Genomic DNA, 18,456 nt, shown 5'->3' on the forward strand with positions numbered 1-18,456 from the left:
TAGAGAGTTGCGGGACAAAGGTCCCAAGATTGATTATCTGGCTGAGGGGTAGTTGTCATAGAGGGAAAATTTTTCATTCCCATCGATCCATTCAGGAAATTAATCGTGAAAGAGATCCATAATAGTGGGCTCATGGTCCACTCTGATATAGACAAATACTTTGTCTACTCAAAGAAAAAGTTTTATTGGCCCAATAAGAAGAAAGAAGTCCATAAGCATTGCAATAGGTGAGTGACTTGTTACAAGCCAAGTCTGGGGTGATGCCTTATGGGCTATACACACCCTTACCCATCCCCTCCACACCTTGGGTAGACATTAGTATGGACTTTGTCCTTTGGCTTCGTAGAACCCAAAGAGGTGTAAACTATATCTTTGTGGTGGTGGATAGATTCAGAAAGATAACACACTTTAGACCATGTCACAAGTTGGATGATGCTTCTCACATGTCAAAACTTTTTTTTAGGGAAGTTCTGAGACTCCTTGGTTTGCCAAGCACCCCAAATTGAGACAATCACCAAAGAGAGATCAACCACCAAAATTGAGGACCTTTTTGTAATTTTGTAATTGACAATTTACTCACCTTCATTACTTTCAAATTTTGTAACAAGAAGGCCTTTCATTGGAAGTAAGTTGGGAGCCTCCAATAGGTCACCCTACTTCCATTTGTGTGTAATAATTTTAGGCAATTTTTCCTTAGGATAGTGAGTGTTTTGTTGGGAACCTTAAATGAGGTCATCCAAACACTCTTAGGAACCGCCTAGTTTATATTTCTTTCACTTTAATTTCTTGCTTACTTTCATAGCTTATTTTCTTTACTAGTCACATCTAGCTTTTACCTTTTTTTCAAACCCCCAACATGAAAGAACCATAACTTAGGAACCAACATGAGTCATCATTCATCTAGTGTTAATGACGAGGGTACTAGTCATAAGGACCCTTTATCTAGAATCTTAGATGAGTTGAGTTCCCTCAAATTATGAAAAGAAAAACTAGAAAGAAAAGAAAAACGAAGAGAGAGGGTAAAAATAAATCAAGATTAGAGGGAACAAATAAAGGAAGAAAAAAGAAGGAAAATACTAAAAGAGTTAAGAAAAGAAAAACATGCCTCCTATAGTAGTCATAACTCTTGCAAGAGCCTAAGTGAAGAACTTCGTGACTATTATGAAGAAAGGCATAGGTCACATCTTAGACCTCACTCCCATAGGAGAGAAAATGAAAGATAGCCTCAAGAGGCTAACATTAACCTCTCATACTTCCATGGGAAGGACAATGTAGAGGCTTACCTAGATTGGGAAATAAAGGTAGAGCAAAAACTTAAAAGAAAGTCTACTTTAAAATATTATGGTTGTCACTCTTATCCAAAGAAAGACCAAGGTCTAGGCATCTTAGGGGCAGCACCTTCTAAGCCCAGAGATGATAAGGGGAAGACAATAGAAAAGCAACCCCCTAAGGCTAGTATGCAAGAGAAGACTAGCTCTATAAAGTGCTTTAAATGTCTTGGAAGAGGACACATTACTTCTCAATGCCCCACCAAGAAAACCATGATTATGAGGGGCCAAGACATTTATAGTAGCCAAGATGAGGCTACTAATTCACCTTCCGCTAGTGAATGTGAAGAAGCAAAAGGGGAAGAATCTAGTGAAGAAATCTACCCCCAAGAAGGACAACCATTAATGGTTAAGGAGGAGTGTGAGGAGGTAAGTGTCTCCTCCAAGAGGTTAGCTAAGAAGGAAAGTCATTTTACAATAACGACAAACATTAAAGAAACTTCCCCTCTTAGACAACCTCCACATTTTCTCCTTTGTAAAAATACACTTGTTAGCATTTCCACACCTCTTGGGCTTGAGTTTATTCGTCAAGTCAAGGAGTTGTTGGATGAGGGTTTAGTTCGCAAGAGCTTAAATCCTTGTGCTTTGTTGGTGCCCAGAATAGGTTTTATTAGGCACCAAATCCATAAAATAGGTGGTATGATGAATGTTTTAAGCAGTGCAACCCTCTATTGTAAAATCACTTATGCACCAAACATCTTCATGATTTGTGTACATAGGGACTCATTAGGTAGGTTTGTTCTTATTTTGAGTTTCAATACAAACTTAGGTAGTCATATGAGACACCTTAGGTTTGTCGTACTTTTTGGTAGGAATAATCAACATGAAAATACAGAAAAGGGTATGTTTTATTGCATTACTTTCCTTAATTTTTTAAATAGTGATCAAGGGGTTCCCACGAACCCTAAGAGAATAAAGGTCATTCTTGAGTGGCCCACTCCACCAAGTATAAGGAAAATTTGGGGCTTCCATGACTAAACAAACTTTTACAAAAGGTTTGTCCCATATTTTTCTATACTTGTAGCACCACTCATTGAGTTGGTGAGGAACCATGTTCCCTCATGGGAAGATGCCTAGGAAATGGGTTTTGAGACCTTACCTTACTCCAACATACCAAACACCACTAATATATATGTTTTTACTCTTTTTATAGGTGTTGAGGGAAGAAGCCCAGAGTTTCAAGAACCTCTAGATTTGAGGTCAAATCCTTTTCAAGGGGGATGGAATGATGCAATCCTACCCCCCCCCCCCCAAGGGCATTGGATAGAAGACTCCAAGAAGATTGGGCCAAAGATGCAAGAGAAGGTCTTAGGGTTCTCATGAGCCTTAGGGTAAATTTTGGGCCCATGGGCAATGTATGAGCCCACTTATCTTTGTACATATTAGATTAATGTTTCACTATTTTTGGGCCTTGTATTTAGGGCTCCATAATGTAGGTAGGGTACCCTAGAAATGTAGGATTTTTCAACCCTTGTATTTTAGGCCACCTAGACTAGTTTTTTTGTATTAGGGGTAGTTTTGTAATTTCATAAGCATTAAGTGAATATTTGATGTGTTTGTTGGGAAATAAATTTAATTGAATTGGGAGAAGCCCAATCCAATTAAATTTTGGAGGGGGAGGTGAGCATTTGCTTGGTACACCCCATTGCCACATCATATAGTCACACTTTGTGCATGTCCTTCATGCTTTACATGCCTCATGACACCTAAGCACACTTGGTGGAGAATCTTGGACTTGATCTTGGATTAGTGGGTTGAACCATAGCTAAAATTCACTAATCATAATTAGTGAAATTTTGGCTCCATAAATTCAATTTCAAATTCAAGTGAAATTTGAATAGAAATTCAAATTTCCCTCCAATTTTGTATGACACTTAGGCTATAAATAGAGACCATGTGTGTGCATTTTTTTCAACTTTGATCATTTGATAAATACACTTCAAAGTTCAAACCTCATTTGAGGCACAAAATTTTGTGCTCCTTCTCTCCCTCTCCCTCCACTCATCTTCTTCTACCTTCAAGCTCTTATTCATGGCTTCCTATGGTGGTGATCTTCTTCTTGACTCATCTTGTCCTTGAAGTGGTGTCTCAACCAGGAGCTACGTCATCTTGTTCGACCATTCTTTTTAGTTCTGGGGGAAGCTCCCAATCTTCATCTTCTACATCCCTAGTTTGGTTTACTAGCTATTCAAAATCGACGTCGGGGTCCTTGGTATTAGTACCTTTATAGGATTCATCCTTGGATCTATACCGTTTGATCGCAATAAAAATAAATATGCAGACTAATGAGAATGGATGAAAGTGCAAGAACAAATGAAAAAAAGTTGTATTTGTATATATTTGATAGCAAAAGACATGCCCAAACAGGGAGAAACCCTAAAGCCTAGGCCCATCTATAGGGTTTGGACTAACAAATTACATTATGTTTGCCACGAAAATTCCGGGTTGTTTGATAATTTTCCAGTTTCCCAACTCGAACTCAAGAGGGCATGGCCATACCCAGTTTGATTGCTCTTAAGGGACTTCATCGTTGATCATGGCGATCTGCCCTTCACACTTCCAGCCCGCGCTGATTAAGCTTTCATTGATGTGACATATGGAAGTCCCTTCCACTTGCGGTCCTTGCTGCTGGCCCATGCTTTGGCCCCTTCTTTCTAGGGTGCTTCTCCTTACGTTGGCGCGTGTAGGCTTATATCCTAGCCCGAATCTTCCACAATTCTTTTTGAACTCCACCAAGTTCGCCACGTCGTCGCCATTCTGACCTAAACCCCTTCCAGGATCATACCCATTCCCTAACATTACACGGGCTACCATCAATGCAGCACTAGATGAGCGGGGTAGCACTGGGGGAGACTCGACATAAGTGTTGCTTACCACTTCCAAAGCTTGGAAGGACATCTCTAAGGATTCTTCTGTGGCTTCCACATATGGTGTAGAAGAAGGACAACTTACAAGGATGTCTTCCTCCACCAATACTATGATTAACTGCCTTTCCACCACAAACTTCAACCTTTGGTGGAGCGTTGAAGGAACTACCCCGACCGAGTGAATCCAAGGTCGGCCTAAAAGGCATCTATAGGCCAGATTGATATCCATCACTTGGAAAGTGATTTGACAGATGTGCGATCTAATCTGAATTAGGAGATCAATCTCCCCCTTTACGTCCCGATGGCTACCATCAAAATCCCACACCACCATGGAGCTCGGCTTCAGGTGTGATGCATTGAAAGGCAGTTTGTCCAACGTGCTTTTGGGCATGACATTCAACGACGAGCCGTGTTCGATAAGAACCTTGGCCACGATGTGGTCCAAATACTTGACGAACACATGTAAGGCCCTATTATGTCCCTGACCCTCGATGGGTATCTCCTCATCGGCGAAGGTAAGGTAATTGTTGGCGGTAATGTTGTTGATGATGCCCTCGACAGAGATATCTTAGGCTACATGGGCTTCATTCAAGATTTTTACCAGAAGCGCTTGATAAGGCTACGAGTTCATGAGTAGCTCCAACAGGGAGACCCTAGCTAGGGTCTTATTGAGTTGCTCAATCACTTTGAATTCACTTTGCTGAATGATCAGAAGCAACTCATTAGCTTCTTCGACGGATATCTTCTTTCTACTGAAGTCTTCCTCTCCTTTAGCAAATCTCCCAACTGGGATCTCCTCATCGAGAATCGGGCTTGCCTTGTTGTTTTCGTGCATGCCCACCTTTGCCTTTCCCTTCGCATCCTTGGATCACACCAATGGTTCGGGTGCCACAAAGATTCGCTCACTGTGGGTCATATCGCTCGTGCCAGAGATGTTAGTGACTTTGGCAAAGGATTGTTCATCTCTGACAAACTCGTCATTCTTTACATCAGGTTTTTGAGAGGTGTACTTCCATAGGACTGCCTTGTCACTCTTGTAAGGGAAAGGGACAGGCTTCTTACCTGGGATAGGCTGGAAGCCTCGGGGCTTTTGGGTGGCAGCATCTCTAGTGAAGTAAATCACCAATGGTTTGGGCTTGCTCAGGCTTTTGTCAGCCGATTGCATGCACACATGGTGCTCCCCCTTGCTTGCGCTACTAACATCAAACCGGCCTTGATCCATTATCCCTTGCAGCAAATCCTCTGCCATAGGGCATACCTCTACATCATGCACTGCCCCTGGGTGTATCAAGTAGGTATCTTCCTTGCCCCCGTCGAAGCAAATGATGCACGCCTCATGCAGCGCCTTCAATATAAACCTCCTAGAGGTTATCACATCTTCAATCGCTTCGGCCTCTGGAGTCCGCACTCCTCTACCGCATTAACTGCTGGCCCCCCATGACTGGCAAGAAGGTTTGTCTTTACATTTGGACCATCCTCTTGGAACGTCAGCCAACTTGCATCGATCAAACTTTGGACCTTATATTGAAAGGCCATACACTATTCTATCGAGTGTCCCGGGACACCCCCAATGTAAGCGCAGGTTGCGTTGGGGTTGTACCACTGAGGGAAAGGAGATTGGAAAACCTTCCCAAGGGATACCACCACTATTTGGTTGGCGATCAAAGAGGGTAGCAAGTCTGCGTACGACATCAGGATGAGAGCGAATTCCACAGGCTTCTTTACCAAAAAATTCCTTCCCGGATTGGCGCTTGTCTCATATTGAAGCTGTCGGTGGGGCGAGGTTGTGTAGGAGCCGAGTTTTGAGTGGGGGCCCTTTGTGGTTGAGCGAGTGCCCTTTGCTGGACAGGTGCTGGACTGGAGGGGTTTCCAACGTGAGCCGAAAAGCTTGGCTGATGTTGGGCATATTAGTAAGTGTTGTGAGGGGTTTCTTGGGATTTCAACCAAGTAAGAGTAGAAGTAACGGTGTGGGCATCCCCTTCCTTCTTCTTTGCCCCAGTTGCTCTGAATCTTCTATTGCTCGTACTGGCCAGAGCAATATAATTGAACTTCCCTCTTTTTAGGCTTACTTCAATCCTCTCACCCGTGAATACTAAATCCGCAAAGCTAGAGGGCATGTAGCCCACCAATTTTTCATAGTAAAACACTGGCAGCGTGTCCACTATCATTGTGATCATCTCTCTTTCTACCATGGGGGGGCACCACTTGCGCTACCAAGTCCTTCCACCATTGGGCATAATCCTTAAATGATTCATGCTCCCGCTTGCTCATATTCTGCAATTGGGTTCTATCGGGAGCCATGTTTGTATTGTATTGGTATTGCCTAATGAACGCAATAATCAAATCCTTCCACGAGTAGATATAAGAGGCTTCCAAATTGGTATATCAGATGACTTTTTCCCCAGCCAAGCTTTCTTGGAAGAAATGCATCAGCGGTTTCTCGTCCCTAGAGTATGCCCCCATTTTTCGGCAATACATCTTAAGGTGATTTTTGGAGCAAGTGATCCCCTTGTATTTATCAAAATGTGGTACCTTGAACTTTGGAGGGATGACAACATCAGGTACCAAACAAAATTTTGTCATGTCGGTGAAAGGGTAATCTCCAAACCCTTCGATAGCCCTTAATCTGTCATTGATGCGATCAATTTTCTCTCTCCCTTCCACTGTCGGAGGCGGCCCCCCTATTGAGAAATGCAGCGGTTGTAGAGGGCGGGGCTGAGGAGCTCCCACGGTATTGGGTTGAGGTATAGCATTAAACCCCGATCTCTCGGCGGTGAATGTGGGATATGGGTTGAAGTCACCTTGAGCTTACTCTCGTGGTTCTTCACGGGTGCCTCCCATAGGCTGGGGTTGCTGACCCTCAACAAGAATGGCATGATTAGCTTTCTCGTTGGGCATGTGCATGGTAGGTGGCGTATAATTGGGGGGTAAGCCATAGGGATAAGCATTCCTATTATACCCGATGTATGGACCACTGATGCTGCCCAACACCTCTCTTTCTTGCCCCACCATGTCCGAGATGGGTTGGTGTGCTTAGTTTATGGTAGACGGATGGGTAGGATCTACCTCAGTGGCGGCGCTGGCAGCGACAATTGTGGCTGTGTTGCTTTTCATCATTCTCTTCATGGTTAACATGGCTTCCATCATGGAAGCCATTTGATCAATCAAGGCCACCATATCGGCCTTCATTTGTTCCTGCACCTCTTCTATGTCACCCATGACTCTAGTTTTGGAACGGGTTCGATAAGGGTGCCTTAAAGCATGTTTAGTTATGGTGTTTACTGCCTAAAGAACAAAAATGCAGTGAGTAATGCGACAAAGAATTAAACATGAATGCATGCTAAAGATAAGTTGTTGAAGTATTGGACTCGCGTAGAATTTTGAGCAAAGACATAGTATTGAACCAAACTCATTTTTATTAAGGAAAAAAATGTTCATGTTGTCAAAATTAAAGCGAAAATACAACCGCCTTAGCGGCTCCTAATTACGTGGGCCATCAAATCAAAATCAATCATGTGCTAACAATAATCGAGGAGCCCATGAACTTCCTCGGGGGCCGAGTACACGTCTGCCATTGCCTTAGCTTTGGCTAGCAGTCTTGGAAGCTCTTGACTCCTATTCAAGGTGAAAGCAAACCTATCCATCCATATCATTGCTTCCCTGTGTAATGAATCGATTACTCCTTCTCTCGCTTCTCTTTCTGCTTGCAGGACCGACACCTTTGCATACTCGTCCTCTAGCCTTTGTTCATGGGTTGCAGCTAGACTTAGCTTCTCCTTGTATTGGTTAATGATGGCCAACATGTTTTCTTCTGTCTTGTTCAATTGGTCGAACAAACTTCAGTTTGATCTTTGACAAGCCTACTTGTCTTCCAATATCATGCCTTCAACTCTCGACTGGTCTCTCTCGGCCCTTCGAAGCTTAAGCTCGTTGTTGCTACCCCACAATGCCCCTCAGAACTTGTTTCGGCCCCATTCTTCCTTTTGGGCCCTCTTTGTTTCCCGTTCCAATGCTTCGGTTGTGGCCACATTGATGTCTCTCTGTTTGTCACACTCTTTCCGGACCTTGATGATCGTCGTCTTGAACCTTTCCTTGACTACTTGCGTCTTTTCAAGTTCCGCCTTTAAGGGTTGTACCTCCTCACTCTCTGATGCAATCCTCCCTAGGAAGGGACCAGTCACTAGAGCCATGAGCAAGAGGGTCCAAGAGGATTGGGATAGAGCTGTTGAAGAAGGCCCTAGGGTTCTCTTGAACCTCAGGGTAGATTTCTGAGCCCATGGGCCAAGGTTGGGTCCAATTATCTTTGTACATATTAGACTAGGATGTCATTATATTTGGTCCTTGTATATAGGGCTCCATAATGTCGATAGGGTACCCTAGAAATATAGGATTTTTCAGCCCTTGTATTTTAGGGAACCTAGACTAGTTTTTGTATTAGGTGTAGTTTTATAATTTCACATGCACTAAGTGAATATTTGATGTGTATGTTGGGAAATAAATTCAATTGAATTGGTAGAAGCCCAATCCAATTAAATTTTAGAGGGGGAGGTGAGAATTTGCTTACTACAGCCCATTGCCACATCATATAGTCACACTTTGTGCATGTCCTTCATGCTTTACATGCCTCATGACACCTAAGCACACTTAGTGGAGAATCTTGGAATTGATCTTGGATTAGTGGGCTGAACCATAACTGAAATTCACTAATCATAATTAGTGAAATTTTGGCTCCAAAGTTTGGCTCCACAAATTCAATTTCAAATTCAAGTGAAATTTGAATTGAAATTCAAATTTCCCTCCAATTTTGTGTGACACTTAGGCTATAAATAGAGGTCATGTGTGTGCATTTTTTCAACTTTGATCATTTGAAAATTAAACTTCAGATTTTAGAGATCTTTTAAAGCAAAAGAATTTGTGATCTTCTCTTCCTCTCCCTTCATTCATCTCCTTCTTCCTCCAAGTTCTTATCTATGGCCTCCTATGGCGGTGAGCTTCTTCTAGACTCATCTTCTCCTTGAATTTGCGTCTCCTCTCTCTCTTCCTTCTCCATTCTGTTGCCATTCATCTTCCAAGAAGAAAAGGAATCCATTGATGAAGAAGATCTTAGGCCTACAAGCTCCACATGGAGTTACATCACTCTCCTTCGGGGTTTCAACCTCTTCCTCACTCGAGACCTTTAGCTTCGGGAGCCAATCTAACTCTTGGGTTCGAGCCTTCAGCCACTTGTGATATCCGCCGATGATCCCGTTGCTGCTTCCCCTAAGTTGCTTATCCTTCCTTTGCATCGCGCTCCATGCCTTTCGGGCCCTTTGAAATATCCTTGCATTGGGGTCACTAAAACCCTGTGCGATAAAGGGCATGGTACTTTCTTCCAACAACGCTCCTCTCATGGGGTATCCAAGTTGTCTTATGGCAAGTGTCATACCCTAATTTCGTCCGGGGATTATTATTTGATGATATACAACCTTTGATTGGCCGCTTCAAGATACTTGGCACCCTTTGTTGCACAATATGTGAAGTCCCGAGGCGTGCCGAAAATCAAAAGGAAGCAGGCTTACGCGATCTGTAAAAAATCCGTAATGTGACGGAAATCGAAAGGAGGTGTTTTTCGCAATCCGTGAGTTTTCGTAACTTCTTCGAAAGCTAAAAAAGAGTAAATATATAATCCGTAAGGATTCGTAACTTTGCGGAAGGAAAATAAGTATCGTTATGAAATTCGTAAAGTTTCATAACGTTACGGAAAAAGAATTACCAAAAAAGGTAAAGGGGGTGCATTTAGTAAAAAGGGGGGTACAAATAACAATCAGGCCCACTTGGGCCTTCCAGAAGGCTGTTGCTTCTGGAGGAAGCAACCTTGCTCGCCTGGGCGAGCTGGGTGGCAAGCTCCTCCCCTATTTTGCTATAAATAGGGGGAGGAGCGAAGGGAGAAGGGGTTCACCCTTCTTGGCACTTCGTATTCTCTTAAATTTGCTGAGGAAAATTGTTTCCGTGAAGAAAATTCAAGCCGAGGCGCTTCCGTAACGTTTCCATGAGTAATTACGCGAAGATTCTCGACCGTTCTTCAACATTCATCGTTCGTTCTTCATTTTCTTCAGTCTTCAACGGGTAAGTACCTCAAACCGAGCTTTTCAATTCATTCTATGTACCCGTGGTGGTCCACATTTTGTTTCATGTATTTTTATTCTCGTTTTCATTCGCTTTCTATACCCCCTTTTGACGTTCTTCAGTCATTTATTTAAGTCATTTCTCGCCTAATCTAAAAATAAAATAAATTTCCACCGATCATTTGAATTGTATCATCCGTTAATTTCGATTAAAATGAATTCCGACCGTTCGGTCGTGCCGTAACCACGTTGGAAATCAAAAAAGAGGTAAAATAATAATATAATAATAAAAAATATCTTTTAGTAAAATGAAGCGGAAAAATCAATTGGACGTTTTCTCTTTGGGATTTCTCATTCTTAATTGAATTGACTAAATAACTAAAGCGAAACTAAGGCTAAAATCAATTCGCCAAGTCAAGCTCGTCCACCAAAAAATCACTAAAAAAGGATTTGAAAGTTTTATCTCAGCTTTTTCTTACCATGTTAAATGGATCATTTTTAAAGGCCCAACACCTTTAAGTGATCACCTTTCAAGTAAAAGAATTGCTTGATTCACCTCTAAAGAAAGAACTACGTAGGTCTGATTTCCTCTTTGATGGAGGGTACGTAGAAGCAAAACCTCCGCTTTTTTCGACCTCAAAAAAAATAAAAAGAAATAAAAGTTAAGGTAACACAATTTCCACAATTCTAAAAAATAGGTTGTTGTCCTTTGAGACAAACATGAGAGGTGCTAATACCTTCCTCAAACGTAAATATAACTCCCGAACTTAGAATTTTTATTTTGACCGGTTTCCTTTGATTTTCCCGATGTTTTCCACAAATAAACGTTGGTGGCGACTCCGCGCATCTTTCCTCCTTTGGAAAGCGCACCCGTGAGCCTCGCCTTCGCTCGCCCGCGAAAGGCACGTTGCGACAGCAAGGACGTGATTATAATTGATACAACCCCTCATCCCTATCAAGGGGATGTTTAAGAACCCTTCGCATGAAGACAAAACTCCGGCTCTTCCTTCCTTCCATCGGGGAAACCAATTAACAGATGTCCCCACCATACTAGCCAAGAGTTGCTCCTAATTGGCCTTCCTTTTCGCGGCGTATGTGCGGTGACCTTGCAGGGGACAAATAAGTCTACTTTCATGGCAAAAGAGGTGCGAGACCAGCCATACATAAAGAGCAGGTGTGCAACAAACGATCCTTGTGCCGCTCTTTTCGCATCTTCAATCAAATGTGTCATAGGCATCGGCCAAAACAGCAACGATCGGACTTTCCTTTCTATGGTGATAAGCAAGGAAGGAAGGCATCCATCGCTGCTAGGTCCACTAGCCTATCCACATTTGGGAAAAAAAACACCAAATACCAATAGCACCAAGACATCAATGAACGAAGCCCATCCACCTCGATCCGCCAAAGCCTTCGCCTTCTCCAAGTGCTTCCTTGGTATTCTGACCACCCCATCTCTATTTTGCTTTACTCGATCCAATTCTTGCACTGAGATTTTGACTACCTTGGCTATTCTCGCCATTTCAATCCTAGCGGTCATCCCAAGATCTCTTCAAACTCCTCCACAATTGGTACTAACTGAAAGTCCCCAAACGTGAAGCATCTTGGTGGCTGATGGTAATACTGAGTGAGGGCTGCAATGGCTTCAATAGAGACTTCTATCATAGCTAGATCCCAAATCTTCCCATAGGTCTTGTGGAAAGCTTGACTTTGGAGTTGATCCATCAATTACCCCAATTCTTGTAAACTGGCAACCTCTAGGCTTTTAATTTTGACTTGATAGAACCTTTTCTTAAACAAGGGTGCTTGATTTGATCCCATGTTTTCTAAAATGAAAAGTTCTGTTTGAATCAATACTTTGGCACCCTATCATGGAGGAAATATGATGAATCCATGAAGGCATGCTTATGCTATGCATGACACAAAATGCATTTTATGGACACGAGAGCCCGAAAGATCATCTCCTCTTACTTACAACATTTGGGCATCATGGTTCATTTGCAGTCATCACTACAATGCCCCATGTATGCATTTAAGAAGGTGATGCAAACCTTCTGATCTCCCGTGACAAAATGACGATACGAACGCAACACATGAGTGACGACGCAATACAGATATACATGTGTGGGGGCATGTGGTTGATAGCACAAAACAGAAAACATACTAGACGTACAAGCAAGGTAACGCCATAAAAAATGACATAATAACACAGCAGAGACGCACACAGGCATGTCATTACAAAAATATGCATGGCAATATCAAGGAAGCGACACGTAGTGTGTTTGCTTCGTGTTTCTATTTCAAGGATCCTAATGGGGGGAAGTAAAAGCTCGCTATTTAGTGATAATTCCCAAGGTGGTTGCATCCAGCTTTCAAAGGTTTCTAGAGGTATTATCCCCTTTGATATCAAACATTGTGGCAGTAGGGACTACCAGCGGCAACATATCATCAAAGAGAAAAACTCTAGATGAGGTTTCATTGTCATCAAGCAAGTCGGAGACTTAGCATGATCACAAATTCACCTCGACTTCCTATGTTCCCATGGACCCGGGTATAGGGCCCTTAACAACTCACAGAGTGTGCATAAAAGTGTAGGTGTCGTGCATGCATCAAATGAACAAATATTTATCAATGCATATATTAAACAAACAACTACACAAAATACAAAAGCATCAAAGGAAGTTATATGCATACAAGAACATAAGAGAAGGAAAGGGAACCCAATAAAAGAGTGAGTCATGATAAAGAATGCACACAGATTAAAATGGCCTAACTCTCTAAAAATTATCCCTAGTAGAGTCGCCAACTGTTGCAACCTACCCTTCGGCGGAAGGGCGACGCGAAGCTCACAGGAGCGTCTTCCAAGGAAGGAAAATGCGTGGAGTCTCTACCAACGTTTATTTGAGGAAAACATTAGAAAAACCCAAAAGAGGCCTACGAATTTTGGAGAATAAAAAGGTTCGGGAGTCATTTACGTGTAGGGAATGTATTAGCACCCCATGCGTCCGTCACAAGGAATGACAGCCTTTAATCAAATGTGCAAAATCATGACTTCAAATTTATTTTATTTTTTCCTTTTTTACGTTTTTTATATTTTTGGGATCGACAAGAGCGGGGCTTTTGATCCTACATATCCTCAATTGCAATGAGGAATTCAGATCTACGTAGTTCTTTGAAAAGCAAGAAAGTGATGCAGAGTGTTGTTTTTAGACTTTTAAATGGTTTGTTTTAACCGATAAAAGTAAAAAAAAATCGTTTAAGGCATTGGACCTTTGAATGGATTCAAGCAATTTTTTTGTGAACAAAAGCTTGATTATGATTTGATTTTAGTTTTGGTTTCACTTGGTTATTTTCCAACTCATTAAAAGAGAACTTTCAAAGTAAATGACCGGTTGAAACTTATTTTTTTGATGATTAACTGAGGTTACAACACATATGATCTATTGAATTTTATTTTAATGGCGATTAAACGAGATTACAACACAAACGATCGGTTGAATTTCATTTTAACATTGATTAAGTGTGATTACAACTTAAATGATCGATCAAAACTCGCTTAAAACAAAGAAAAAGATCACTGATGGTAGAAGAATGAAGATGAAGACATGCAAAGCAAGGATGGACCCCTAAGGGTGCATAGAATGAATTCAAAGCTTCAAAATAGAAAACTAACCGGTCAAAGATCGAAGAACGATAAAGAACGGACGAAGAATGGTCACAGAATTGATCACGAAAACATTACGGAAGCGCCTTGGCCTTGATTTTTCTTCTTCTTTCTCCTTCTTCTCACTAATTTCAATGAAAACTTCTTACAAATGATGTTGAACTCTTTCCCTTCAGCCCCTCACGCCTATTTATAGGAAAATGAGGGGAGGAGGTTGCACAACAGCTCGCCCAAGCGAGCTCAGCTCGCCCAGGCGAGCTGCTTGCTTCCTCCAGAAGTAACTCGCTCACCCAGGCGAGCTGGTTACTTCATCTCTAAGTTTCCTAATGGGCCCATGGGCTAGAAAATGTCCCCAAAATGACCATTTTGCCCCCATTTTGAGTATTCTACACATTTTCTTCTGAAACGTCACAAAACCCTACAGATTGCGCGACAATTAATGTTAAGCAGCTCAATTTGACCAGCAAGAATCCAAATGTTGACCAATGATCGTCCCCGAACAAAATTAGGGTTTTTGCACACAGTGGGAATCAAATACAACTTCAACTACTAAATAAGTTTTTCTCACTCATATAAATACAATGAGAACTTATACCACTATGTAAACCATTTGGATTAATGTAGATCCATATTCCATAGGCGTTATATATAATTTATTTGAACTCTTTCCACTAATATTATGGCCTTTTCTCCCATAGGCCGAGTCACATTTTACTTCTATTTTTTTTACATAGGTTTTGCTTGTATTTAGCGGAGTTGGCTGCTCATGTGGGAATAAAATAAAATACGTAACGTATTTTAAGGCATATGTTGCGGTCATATGCTTCTATCAATTTATTTTTCTCTATTTATTGATTTAATTATTTATTGATAATTAGGGTAGAAAAGTAGCAAACTACACGACGATTATATATGACTGAATCTACGGTCACAAGTTCTATGGGTCTTGCACCGTGCAAAAATAACTTGAGAACCGATGGACATAGGCTATCAATTTTGTGGGACCGAGATGAAGGTTAATAAAAAAAACAGAGCTACCAAATTTTAAAATATAGAGAGAAATATAATACTAAAGAAAACATTAAAAAAACATAGACATTATTATGAATTAAAATATTAATCGTAAGTTTAATACCTTTCAATCTTTTCTTACAACCAAAGTATAAAATAGATGTAATAATTTTGTCAAAAGGTAACTTCTTTTACTTATATTTCTCAAGACATATTTTTAGACAATAATTCTTCTATGAATGATAAGTATTTCTCAGGATATTAGTATGAATAAAACCCATTTTTCAAATGACATTGAAATATTGATGCAACTTCTTCCATAAAGCCAAAGTTAACTTATTTTTCATTTATGACTTTTTTCTCGTAGATTCCAGCTCATTCAGTTACTACTAATTAATTATAAAAATATGTTTCCTATTGTTCATTTGATATCTATATTTCTAATCTCTAAATTAAAAGTAACTATTAATTAATATAAATAGAAAATCAATATGCTTAAGAGAAACACGAAGTGCACATAAACTATGATTTATAATAAACATGTGAAATGTTATTGCAGTCTAACCCCTAAGCTAAAATGCTCCAGCAAACTAATTATGAAGGGGTAGAAAATCTATTACCGCAACACTAACACTTTTCTTAAACGAAATTATCTTCTTTTTAACCTTTTCAAATTTTGACCTGTGCATATTCCTAGCAGCACTGAAACTCACCCTCTGCAACTCTTTAGCATTATCCATTATAAATTTAGCAAGACGCAGCTCGTGTTTTTTACCATTTAGAGCTCCAAAATTCACCACTTGAAGATTAGACATAAAACATGACGGCACATTATCAGGATTACTGAGTTCTTCATCAAATTGATATATGCCCTGATGACAGTCAAAGACAAAGCTATATCAATTAATTTGCATTACAATAACTGAATAACACATTAATTAATTAGAATTAAAATAACTTAATAATTAAATCTAATTAGTAGTCGCCAGAATTTCCTTTGCAAAAATGTTGACAATCTACAAAAACATTTCTTGTAATTTAGTAATTGTGCCTGTTTCAATCAATCAATTACTAACCTTTAAAATAACAAGAGTCTTCAGAAATGGCGTGTTTCGAAGGAAGTTCAACAAAACTTCACCCGTAAGATACCCTAACTCCAAACAACTCAACATTCGAAAAGTAGGAAGCTTAGCCGGTGCAACAATCTGGTTAACAAAAGGGGGCAAAAAATGTTTAAACTGTTGCAATCAAGATAGTATTGTATGTTATAATAAACAACAACTATTCTAATAAACAGCAACTCAACAAACAACATTATTCATTATACTACTGTATGTTATAAATATTCGACTCTGATATAGCATTAGCAAAGTAACATGTTTATATGTTCTCCAGCAAGGAATTAATATGGATGTCATTATTAAATTTCATTGTTGTCGATATTCATTGCAAACAAAGGGTAAAAGCGTCATACCTCTGGCCACTGAAACGTTAGACATTCCACATTATTATTGAACTTTTTCAAAAGCTCACAAGCAATAAGCGCCATTTGTTCTGCACTCCCCATATAAATGAACGGACAAATATCAATATGAGCATAAGCAATATGTCCTATAGATAGGTCTAACGAGTTGGTGTCTGGTAACAGAAGACCATAATAATAGAATTTCGCAAGACACGGGGCACAAAACTTGATTACAGTATTCGACTCTTTAGATATTGGGAATCTTGAATACTTAATTGAAAGCACTTCAAGAAGAGGCACTTCTAATGTGACACCCTTTACATTTGACCAATTGCAATCTTCTGTCAAGTACTCCCTAAGGACTGGGAAGTTAAGGGTCAACATTTGCGACTTGAAAGGGTCACAGGTCACTGTGATTTTGGAGAACTTGAGGACAGTGAGGGATGAAAGACAAACAAAGGTGGGAAGAGTGATAGAATACCAATTCATATTCAGCATCAATACCTCTAAGGAGGGGGATTCCAAAAGGGTATGGCAAGAAATGCTGAGATTTTGCTTCGAATTGATGTAAAGCTCTTTGACTCTCAGATTTATTAAAATATCATTAATCCACTTATCAACACGGCAATGTCTATAACTCTGTGAAAGAGAAAGAGAGAAACTTTGGATGCTTGAACTCTCTAGATGAAGTAGTACTTTATTCACAAATTTATAGAAGGGGATTTTCCTTATCTTTTTGCGAGAGAGTTGTTCTTTATCCTTAATTTCTACTGCAGTGATGAACATCCAGAGGTTTATCCATCTCTTGGATAAAACACTGGTACGAAATGCATCTTTTGTTGGAAGCAACGAGAGAATCAGACCAATAATGAAATCAGGTAGGTTGCTAATAAAGTCTTGACCTTCAGGATTGGGTTTCAATCTCTTGTTTATACACCTTCTCCTCATTGAGTCCATTTGTTTGGAGTTCCTGCAGAAAGTAAAAGTCAATTAGTTGCATTGCCAAGGTATATATCCATGTAGTATATTAATGGATGTTTATTTAAGAGGGTAAACGGAAAAGGCACTATAAGCTCAAGGTTTAATAGTACTATTGTGGTTGTGAAACTATGATCAACCTCATAATAATAATAATAATAATTAATACTTAAAGTAATTAATGTTTAGCTAGACCCCCTTGACATTTAAAATATAATATGGGTCAAGGTTTAATGGTTGATTATAATATAATATCATAATTTTCGACTTCAAGTTCACTAGTATTGTTAGGTTCACCACATACGAGGTGTTGCCCACTTTGATGCTTAGTGACCCATAACGATTTTGTCCTAATTAAAAGGCGTCACAATAGGTTGAGGGAATATGGTGCTTATATATACATTACTATTGACCTCAAATCATGAGCGATGCGAGACTTTTGACATACCAATTAAAACAACCCCCCTAGTGATGCAATCTAACCCCCCCAAGGGCATTGGATAAAAGACTCCAAGTAGATTGAGCAAGAAATGCAGGAGAAAGCCCTAGGTTCTCATGAGCCTTAAGGTAGATTTTGGGCACATGGGCTCAATATGAGTCCAGTTATCTTTATATATATTAGATTAAGGTTTCATTATTTTTGGGTCTTGTATTTAAGACTCCATAGTGTATGGAGGATACCCTAGTATTGTAGGATTTTTTCAGTCCTTGTATTTTAGGGCACCTACACTAGTTTTTTGTATTAGGGATAGTTTTATAATTTTGTGTGACACTTAGGATATAAATAGAGGTCTTGTGTGTGCATTTTTTTCAACTTAGATTATTTGAGAATTACACTTCAAAGTTCAGACCTCATTTGAGGCATAAAATTTCATGTTCCTCTCCTTCTCCCTCCACTCATCTTCTCCTACCTTCAAGCTCTTATCCATAGCTTCATATGATGGTGAGCTTGTTCTTGACTCATCTTCTACTTGAAGTGACGTCTCCAATCATCTTTCTTCCTTCTCCATTCCGCTCTCATTGATCTTCAAGAAGTAAAGGA

The 18,456-nt window shown here is 40.1% G+C and overlaps 1 protein-coding gene across 1 annotated transcript; it reads right to left on the reverse strand.

Annotated features, from left to right (window-relative positions):
• Positions 1-16,439: 16,439 nt before the first annotated feature.
• On the reverse strand, positions 16,440-17,393 carry LOC102667990 (F-box/LRR-repeat protein At3g58900). The gene has a single exon (XM_026126424.2). It carries the CDS (start codon positions 17,391-17,393, stop codon positions 16,440-16,442), a length of 954 nt encoding a protein of 317 aa, XP_025982209.2.
• Between the last annotated feature and the right edge of the window lie 1,063 nt (positions 17,394-18,456).

Source organism: Glycine max, chromosome 17, assembly GCF_000004515.6.
Source record: "Glycine max cultivar Williams 82 chromosome 17, Glycine_max_v4.0, whole genome shotgun sequence".
Lineage (NCBI taxonomy): Eukaryota > Viridiplantae > Streptophyta > Magnoliopsida > Fabales > Fabaceae > Glycine > Glycine max.